The sequence below is a fragment of the Bufo gargarizans genome, chromosome 8, assembly GCF_014858855.1.
Source record: "Bufo gargarizans isolate SCDJY-AF-19 chromosome 8, ASM1485885v1, whole genome shotgun sequence".
NCBI lineage: Eukaryota > Metazoa > Chordata > Amphibia > Anura > Bufonidae > Bufo > Bufo gargarizans.
Genome location: NC_058087.1, coordinates 15426401 through 15437207, shown reverse-complemented (window position 1 = coordinate 15437207; position 10807 = coordinate 15426401). Strand labels below are relative to the sequence as shown.

The window sequence follows — 10807 nt, the reverse complement described above, 5'->3', positions numbered from 1 at the left end:
TCACAGTCCCTTTAAATGCGGAGCTCTCGCATATATAATGTTCATAGAAAATTCATATGTATAAAAAAAATTCAAACACGATTTCCTTGTCTTGTAGTTCATCACTTTGGCATGGAGTTAGTAGTGTTAGTTTATATTTGGCAATTGTATCTCTCTTCAGTGTCAACTAAATTGCAAGGTTTTCCTAATTGGTAACAAATTAATAAAAAATCATAACAGTCTGCTCCAATGTTCCCTTGTTGTTGAGTGGTTTATTGTATTGCTTGCCAGTCAACTCGTATGTAATGCGCATATATTGTATTAGTAAAGCGCTTTCTTTAATCCGTAGTTGCTTCATAGATTTGTTGCTCACGGATTCTGATACAATGAGCGCTTGTCTTCCACAGACAGACCTCGTTTCATGCCAGCTTGAATATGCAGCGTCTCCTCTCGCGCTTCCCCACGCATGCGTACTGGGATCGTCAAGACACCAAGAGCCGGCAGGGGCTCTGCTGTACCGCAACACTGGTAGATGTCAATGCAGACCTTCAGCTTGGAAACCGCCACCAGACGCATTTCGGAACTTACTGTTCCTTCCTCAGTGGTACAAGAATAATGAAAACTAATAATTATTTTTGTACCACGGAGGAAGGAACAGGAAGTTCCGAAACGTGTCTGGTGGCGGTTTCCGAGCTGAAGGTCTGCATTGACATCTACCAGTGTTGCGGTACAGCAGTGTCCCGGACGGCTCTTGGCGTCTTGACGATCCCAGTATGCATGCTCAGGGAAGCGGGAGAGGAGACGCTGCATATTCAAGCTGGCATGTAACGAGGTCTGTCTGTGGGAGACATGCGCAGAGAGTCGGTTTAAAATGTGTTTTGGAGGTGACAGGTTCCCTTTAAAGCAGCGCTATCCTGTTAATGCTCCGGTAACAGGCAGAGTGAGTGGCGGCGTAACATCACTCACTCACGTCACGTGCCTGCTCCTCCCACTTCATGAATGAAGCAGGCGGAGCAGGCACGTGATGAGAGTGAGTGACGTTACGCTGCTGCCCACTCTGCCTGTTACCGGAGCTTTAACAGAATAGCGCTGCTATAAAGGTAAAGTTACTCAAGGTTAAGGATTACTGTTTAGATATGCATACTGCTGTAAGCGGCGGGGCCCAGTGTATTGGGGGACACTGTTATGGGGGGATCTGTGGATGACACATATAGCATAAGATGCTATATAGTGTCATCCACAGATCCCTCCATAGCATGGTCATCCACAGATCCTCCCCATAACAGTGTCATCCACAGTTCCCCCTCCCCATAACAGTGTCATCCACAGATGCCCCTCCCCATAACAGTGTCATCCTACAGATCCCCCTCCCCATAACAGTGCCCCCCTCCCCATAACAGTGCCATCAACAAATCCCCCATAACAGTGTTATCCACAGATCCCCCTCCATAACAGTGCCATCCACAGATCCCCCTCCATAACAGTGCCATCCACAGATCCCCCTCCATAACAGTGCCATCCACAGACCCCCCTCCATAACAGTGCCATCCACAGATCCCCCCATAAGAGTGTCATCCACAAATCCCCCCCATAACTGTGTCATCCACCGATCCCCTCCATAACAGTGTCATCCACAGATCCCCTCCATAACAGTGTAATCCACAGATCCCCTCCATAACAGTGTAATCCACAGATCCCCCATAACAGTGCCATCCACAAATCCACCATAACAGTGCTATCCACAGATCCCCTATAACAGTGTCATCCACAGATCCACCATAATAGTGTCATCCACAGACCACCATTATTTTAAAACCCACCAAAAGCACACCTTTTGGTTCAAAATTTTTTTTTATTATTTTCCTCCTCAAAAGCCTAGGTGCATCTTATGAGCAAATGTGTCTTATAGGGTGAAAATTACGGTATATGCAAATTATTGTGAGCCAGACATCTTTTAGAATTTTGTTGTCTACTTATATCACTGAGTGGTGGTCAGTGGGCCTGGCTCCAGTCTAACTGGTGAACATCCTCTATTCTATTGTTAAGGGTCCATTAAAAAGACCTGTGGTTGGGCTATCTAGTTCAATTAGAAGGATTGTTTGGCAAAATTAGTAGTTTTAGATAAAGGGCATAATGGATTTTAAAAATAAATCTTAGATTCTCTGCCAGTGCTTACTGGGTCGCTCTCTGAATTACTGCTCCCAGCTTAAGACACAAGAAATGGCAAGATACAAATGTAGCCAGCATTAACATCGTACTTGGTGCATTATCACACTAGCATATCACGCTCAGTGGCGTAGCGTGGGGGGCGTTGCTCCGGGCGTCAGACTGCAGGGGGCCATTGTCCGCCGGCACCAATGTGAACTAACTTTTCATGCTGATAACCACAGACTGCACTGTGCAGCCAGTCATTTGGAGTGAGGAGATGTTTCAGCCGAAGGAGCACGTGCGCCCTGATGAATCACAAGGGCGCGCACGGCAGTGCAGTCCTAACTAATCACTGATAGTGGCTCTGGCAGCAGTCCACCTTCCAGGCAGGAAAGACACTGCGGAACAAGCAAGAAGAAGATGGCTTCCGCTGCTGCTTCAGGACTCAAGTGTGCAGTCTGAGTGTGTGAGTGACAGTGACTAAAGTGTGACTGAAAGTTGCTGCCCAGAGGGGTAATTTTTGTGGGGAAAATGGGGGTCTTTGGCAATTGCCTCAAGGTTAGAGAGTAACTGGGAGCACAAATAGGTGGTGGACTAGGACAAACAGGTCAGGTCAGCCTCAGGAGTCATGACTGGACCAGGATTAATAACTGGGGATTATTATTGTGGGGGCCTAGGTGGAATATGCACAGTGAGTAGTACTATTCCTTCCCATAGGCCTGCTATGCAGCAGATTCCACTTAGGCCCCCACAGTAATAATCCTTTGTATTAGGCCGAATGCACACGGCCGTTTTTCACGGCCGTGAGCAGTCCGTGGAACCGCGGCCTGGATTCCTGCTGAGAGCAGGAGCGCACGGCGTCATTGGTTGCTATGACGCCGTGCGCCCCCTGCTGCCGCCGCAATACAGTAACACACTGGTATGATCTATACCAGTGTATTACTGTACTGTGGCGGCAGCAGGGAGCGCACGGCGTCATAGCAACCAATGACGCCGTGCGCTCCTGCTCTCAGCAGGAATCCAGGCCGCGGTTCCACGGACCGCTCACGGCCGTGAAAAATGGCCGTGTGCATTCGGCCTCAATCCATTGTCAGTCCTCATTTAGGCCCCATGCCCCAGCCAGGCCTCACTGAGCATCTCACTAGGCATTTTAATTGTACTACTTTCAGCAGTGCTGGTTAGCTTGAGGCATGCATGGAGCCAAAATGGGAATTAGCAATGGATTAAATAACCTCCTTCCACCCCTGAAATATAGCCACGCCAGCAACCCAGCGGTCATTTAATCCCTCAGATGCTGTGGTCAATAGCGACTACGGCATCTGAGCAGTAAGGCTCCTTTCAGACTCGCGTTTGGTGCGGATCCGTCATGGATCTGCACAGACGGATCCGTTCAGATAATACAAACGTCTGCATCCGTTCAGAACAGATCCGTTTGTATTATCTTTAACATAGCCAAGACTTGAACACCATCGAAAGTCAATGGAGGACGGATCAGTTTTCTATTGTGTCATATTGTATTGTTAGGCTCAGTTTCGTCAGACAGACACCAAAACGCTGCGTCCACCTCCAAAGTGGAATGGAAACGGAACGGAGGCAAACTGATGCGTTCTGAGCGGATCCTTTTCCATTCAGAATGCATTAGGGCAAAGGTGATCCGTTTTGGACCGCCAGTGTGAAAGTAGCCTTACAGAGGTTTTGTTTTGCCACATGTGAAAATGTCCGAACAATTTAGGTTTTAAATAAAAAATGTTTTTCCTGCTTGCTGAATGCTATAACGAAAAAAAAATAAAAAATAAATGTCTGATTCAACATTTTTAGCCCTCTCAAAAAAATTTGCAAAAAATTATGTCCCCCAAAATAAAAATAAAAGGGCCCCAGTAACCCCACAAAAAAACAGCACTCACACAGCTCACAGAGGGGGCCATTATACTTATAATATAGAGGGGGCCATAATGATACAGAGGGTTATAATAACAATACAGGCGGGGCTATTATATATAATAATAATAATACAGAGGGGGTAATATACTAATAACACAAAGGGGGCTATTATATATGATAATAATTAGAGGGGACACTGCAACGGGTCTTCATAATACTGGGGCTACTACAGAGGTCTTTTTAAATACTTGGACCACTGTAGGAGTTAAAATTACTGCAGACACTATATGAGACTTTATTACTACAGTAGGTTATATAGGGGTACCTTATAGAGGGGCCTTATTGCTGCTAGGGGCACTATAGGAGGCCTTATTTCTACTAGAACCCCTATGGAGGGATTATTAATACTGGGGTGATGAGGGGGTTTTATAATGGAGCTCAGTATGGAGGACATTACTACTAATGGGGTTGCTATTGAGGGTGATGCAGGGAACACTATTACTATTGAGGACAGTTTGGGAGTGCATTATTATGGGGGACTATCTGTATGGTACTAGCACAGCATTGGAGGTAGCAGCAGGATAACAGTGTTGAGGCACCAGGAGGGAGAGGATGATAGTAAAGTGAGGAATCTAAAAATGTTTTTTGTGATAAACTCTGCAGAGACGAGACACGGCTGAAAGAAGGTATCATGGCGGTCTTATCTCCGAATGAAGACGTTGAGGAAAGAGTCTACATCAGAGGAGACGTGACTGGATGTAAGAGGCATGTGCTGCTGTATTCTCCTGTATTTTTTGTACCAATATATGTAATGTCCTTCCACATATTTATTTGATGGTAGGGTTGGGGAGGACGGACTTTAGGCCACACTGTGTGTGTTTTGAATTCTGGGGTGTCGGATTCATCTACTACACTATCTGTACTCAGAGTTATCACTGTGTTATCTGTGGTGTTACATAGGACTGCAGGTGACATCTATTACATTATCTGTAAAAAAAGGGTGCGTGTAGACAGGTTGGGTGGGGTGGGGGGCAATAATTAACTTGCCCCAGGTGCTGGCAACCCACGCTACGCCACTGATCACGCTGGTTTACTTTCGCTATGTGCAAAGCTTCTAAGGCCCTTATTATAACAACAGATTATCTGGCCAATCAGAACAATAGTTGGTGTGTATAACAAAAGATGTGTGTGTGTAATTGGCCATCTGACCAATGATTGGTCTGAAAATCTGTCAGATAATCTGTTGGTGTAATACAGGCCAAATGCTTAAACGTGGTGTTGAGTTACACTGTTGGGATGTTGGTGCTGGCTACATCTATATACCCAGTCATCCAATCACTGGCTACAATGGGGTCACCGCTGCAACCAATAATTCGCTGAGTGAGTATCTCCTGTTATTTCCTGTCTATCGAGCCAGGACTGGGAAATAGAGACCAGCGAGGACCCAGTATGCATTGAAACAGGAGAGGCAGGGATTGGTAATGTGATTAGTATTTCTTAAATATTTTTTTTCATCCATTATTCCCATTATCTAATTTAATCCTACTGGACAATCCATTTATATATTACTTCTAATCTCAAATTTTAAAGTTAGATTTTTTTCCCAATAAATACTGAAACACATCAAAAAATATTAATTCAGTCAACGTTGCTTTCTGTTCCTGGTAGTTGCAAGTAAACTGTTGTCAACTAATTCTGAGGATCATAAAAATGTTAATTGTTATCTTATTTCAGCAATTTGAGTCCCTCAGTTCTTACTTGAGTATTTTCATTTGTTTCCATGAAAAAATGGATTTACTCATGGTAAATTACTTCATTGAAAATGCTATGAAATTTAAAAAAAGTATTTTCATATATCCTTTTAGGGAATTCAGAGTTAATAGAGCGGTGGGTCCCCTGTTGGGGATATTCATTAATTGGCTATAGGGGAGAAATGATCTCTTCCTTTGGGGGATCTATCCTGTCTTGATTGATTACACAGATTAAATTCTTCCTGTGGTGGTACTGCAGAGATATTGAACACTTACAGATTCCTTCACAAATTACAGTTTATCGCTGGTGGTCCTGGCAGGAGGGAACTTTGTAGTCATTTTACTGTCTATGGACCCTTCTAACAATATAAAATATTCCAAAACCCAACTAACCTACCCAGACATTTTATACTTCTACAGAACCTATATAGCTGGCTACTAAGCTAACTCAAAAAGTGGTAGTATATCTAAACAGGGACATATAAAATTAAGCCCAATCTTAAAAGAGATACTTACGCCATGACAATGACGCTGAAGTCGAGCCAGTTCCATGGGTCCCGCAGAAAAGTGAAACCTTCTAAGCAAAATCCTCGCGCCAGAATTTTTACTAGCGATTCAAAGGTATAAATCCCAGTGAAGGTATATCTATAGTTCACAATAAGATAAGCTTACATTCAGTTACACGATCACTGTCCAGCCATAATAAAAAGAAAGCTTAAGTTGTTTGTTACTTACTCTACATTCTTGGTCCACTCCGGGGGACTACTCATGGTCATGAATACGCAGTTGGTCAAAATAGTGCACATTATGAGCATGCTGAATAATGTAAGTAAGTGTTAAGGAAAATAAAAGACTTGTGTTAAGAGTCATCATGCCAGTGGCATGTAGTATTTCAGGAGACGTTGGTCAACAAGAGACTAAATTAAAGGGTTTTCTTGGACTTACATATCAGTGACCTAACCAAGGGTTCCATTTTTACGGGACAATATTACAGCAGATACTCGGGAAGGAAGCGTTGGTGGAGGAGACCTCTGAATTTACATGCAACGGTCTCCTCAAAGGTATGGGGTGGAGCAATCGCTTATGCCATCGTTCTTCCTCATACTGACTCGTTTGCTGGCAGGAGATCGTGTTTACACAGCATGATCGATCTGCTGCCGGTAAACGATAATTTTTGTGTGCAGATTATCCAATGAACGAGTGGTACATTTACACTACCCGATCATTGTTAACAAGCATTACTATGAATGCTCATTAGTAATAATCTGTGTGATTCTCGGTCCGTATAAAGTGCCGTATGGTATAGTCATTGATATCTGATCAGTGGTGACCTTATCAATAAGCTTATCAAGAGGTTGCAGCACTAAAATGAGTTGTAGCCTCTTTATAGTATACCAAACGCAGTTGTACAATGTCCAGTGGCTTAGCTTGGTATTGCAGCCCATTCCCATCCACTTGAATAGGACAGACCTGCACAAAGGCAATTTGAACAATGGACATGACGTCAAAGGCCAAGTAAGAGTCTGCACCGCTCAGCCGAGCTGATCAGCAGGAGGTGCCAAGAGTCAGACCTCACTGATCAGATATTGATGACCTTTTCTATGGATCAGATATAAGTCCTGGAAATCCTTTAATCTACAGAGTCCAAAAATTAATCAGAAATTATTTTTGTGACTAGAAAATTGAGGTCAGATAAGTGTTTTCTAACAATTTTTTTTGTTGTTGTTGTATAGGTATCATAAAAAAAAACATACAACAACATAACATTACCTTAATACATGGCAATGCAAATTTTTGGAAATGATAGACATAAAAGATTTTTTAGTAGGCAACCAGCTGATAGAGACCTAGTGGGTAATGTTGGACAGGTCAAGAGAAAAGCCTTATTCCAAGAAGGAGAATGTTTTAGTCCATAGCCTTCAACTCAGAAGTCATAATGGAGAATTAGAACCTGATTAATTTAGATGTTTTAATTTTCATGATGCACTGGGACCTCTGTTTTGAATTAGCTCTTGTAAGTTCTGTCGTACAACAAAAATATGCTGCTTGCATTTTTGAGCCATTTAGAGAAACAATTACCGGATTACAATATCCGATTAGAGTGTGTGTGCGCTGAAAAAGAATCCTTAAATATATTACTGGTACTTCTGTCGCTTTAGTAAATCCTTAATAAGAGTCGGTAAATAAAATCTAAATTGGAAGACTCTTATATGGATACAGGTTATAGCTTGAAGCCTTTACATGATCACTTCACTTTCGATACAAGACCTAGCCATTAAGGTCTCCTAATACTGTGCAAGAAGTTCACTGGTTCCTAATGAAGACAGTCAATTATGCTTACACTGTGTTTTTTGCTACAGTGTGAAAGTGTCTGGGAGCAGGTGTGCAGTACAGACATCAATAGTCTTTAGAAAGCAGTCATGGACATTTAGCTTCAATGTGACTGATGAGTGATCACTATACAAGTCAATGTACTGTTAAACTGCCATAGACCAAGAGGCTCAGTTTTTGCTAACAGTTAAGACATTCACTGATGACCCAACCAACAGAAAAAGTACTTGCATACTACCTTAAGGGCTTCTTCAATTAAATAATTCAGGCATAGTGATGTGCCCAGGAACTTCGAAAGGATTTTAACTCAAAACGTTTACTTTCAGATATGTTGGCATTGTTCTTTTCGGTTGTGGAAGCCATTTTTATTTAGTTTCTCGGAAACTGAATTCTAATGATCATCAAAACACAGTGATGGTTTCTATCATCTGTTCGAGAGAAGCCAATTCACCAGTGACAACCAACATGGCATAAATCCCAGTTGACATTCTTTACAAAAATGACCACCTCCGCTGAATAGAAATTGTCAATATCTCTGAACGAAAACATAATTACCAAACTTTTCCTGCTCCTAACTTCTGTTTTACTAATACAAGACTATAATCAAAATGCCCACTGTGGACCCAGGATTAATTTATGATACGTGGTACAATAACCCCATTAGGGCTATCTAATTCCTGTTTCTGGTCTTTTTAATTTTAAAACATAACATTTATTATTTTTCTTAAGAAAGACAACCTAAACAATGTTTTAATTAAAATAAAGTGGTCTTGAGACACAACTGTGTGGATAGTAATTACTAAAGATTCTTCACATATAATCAATAGGTGGGAAATCTCTGTGGGAGATTCACTTCATATCCCTCAGTTACTATAGAGTTAACATAAATTGGTATCAAAATATTGCTCACATCGAGCTATTATATTACTGTAGCTTGCCACTTGGTCACAATACAACTCTCTCTAAGTAAGGGTACTTTCACACTTGTGGTAGAGGATTCCGGCAGGCAGTTCCATCACCGGCAATCCAGATGCGGATCCGTCTGACAAATGTATTGAAACACAGGATCCGTCTCTCCGGTGTTATCCGGAAAATGGATCCGGTGTAAAAATTGTTTGCGTAGACCGGAAAGCCGGATCCGTTTTGCCGGAACACTTAATGCAGGATCTGGCACTAATACACTTCAATGTAAATTAATTTCGGCAAGTGTTCAGTATTTTTGGCCGGAGAGAAAACTGCAGCATGCTGCGGTATTTTCTCTGTCCAAAAAACATAAGAGGGACTGAACTGATGCATCCTGAACGGAATGCTCACCATTCAGAATGTATTAGGATAAAACTGATCATTTTTTGTGACAGAACTCAATACCGGAAAACAAAAACGCTAGTGTGAAAGTACCCTAAATATAGTTAGGGTCTATTATAGGATGTGTAACTTATTTTACTTAGAATAGCTATACCTGATTTATAATATTGATATCCCTATCGCAGGGGGAGCTGCGATTAGGGTTTTAAGCTAAAGAGGTCATGTGTGGATGCATCTGTGTATGCAGTAGCAATACGGAGTGTACTGCAGGCACTCCGATAGTTGTGTATAAGTTTAGATCATTACATAGGCATGGAAAATAAGGATTAGGGATATATAGGAATATCAATATTATAAATCAGGTATAGCTATCCTAAGTAAAATAAGTTACACATCCTATAATAGACCCTAACTATATTAACTTAGAGAGAGTTGTATTGTGGCCAAGCGGCAAGCTACAGTAACATAATTTTGATACCAATTTATGTTAACTCTCACTCTATAGTAACTGAGGGATATGAAGTTAATATCCCACAGAGATTTTCGACCTATTGATTATATGTGGAGAATCTTTAGTAATTACTATCCACACAGTTGCGTCTCATGACCACTTTATTTTGTCTCAGTTAAGAAAAATAATAAATGTTATGCTTTAAAATTAAAAAGACCAGAAACAGGAATTAGATAGCCCTAATAGGGTTATTGTACCACGTATCACTAATACAAGACCATTTAATGTGCTGGAGGGAAATGCTTTTTAGGGTGCTATCAGTAAGGTATATGTACAAGCAAAAAAAAAAGGAAATATATATTGCAGGCATTTTCTCATGCTTTAAAGGGGTTATCCAAGTTCCATAATGCCCACCCCCCATATTCCCTGGCCCCTCACAGAGGTTGTACTTACCTCACTCCCCGGCATCCGCGTTGCTTCTCATACCGGCATAATGCATCTCCCCATCGTGCGGATGAAAACACCTGCATCGGGGGGCAGCCAATAGCAGGCCGGGATGGGAACAAGCCTCCCTAGCATCACCTGCGATGCTAGGGAGGCTTGTCCCTGTCGCGGCCTGCTATTGGCTGCCCCCCCCCCCCGTCGCCAGATGTTTTCATCTATGGGGAGATGCAGCGCCGGCCTTGCGGGCAGCAGGAGCGACACGGGTGCCGGGGAGTGGAGTAAGTGCAACCTCTGTGAGGGGCCGGGCATATGGGGGGGCATTATAGAACTTGGATAACCCCTTTAAGTGATTTAAATTCAAATGGCTTTCCTCAGTTGACTTCTGTATATGAATTTCATGGACCTTGACCAAAAACAGGAAAGTAATACATTTGCATGCTAACATTTGTTGACCTTGGAAGAAAGCCTTTTTTTATGCACGTATTCACATATCTTATAACTTGTAGTCTGCAGATTT

General features: G+C 42.3%; 1 protein-coding gene across 11 annotated transcripts in view; it reads right to left on the bottom strand.

The window, feature by feature from the left end:
* Positions 1-10807, bottom strand: part of LOC122945786 (sodium channel protein type 2 subunit alpha-like) — a 188573-nt gene that overhangs the window by 139907 nt on the left and 37859 nt on the right. For all 11 annotated transcript variants that reach the window (XM_044304982.1, XM_044304981.1, XM_044304983.1 and 8 more), the window contains exons 3-4: positions 6495-6584; positions 6276-6404 (exon numbers count right to left, since the gene is read on the bottom strand). In XM_044304982.1, coding sequence (XP_044160917.1) covers positions 6276-6404; positions 6495-6584 — 219 coding nt within the window. The remainder of the gene's footprint in view (positions 1-6275; positions 6405-6494; positions 6585-10807) is intronic.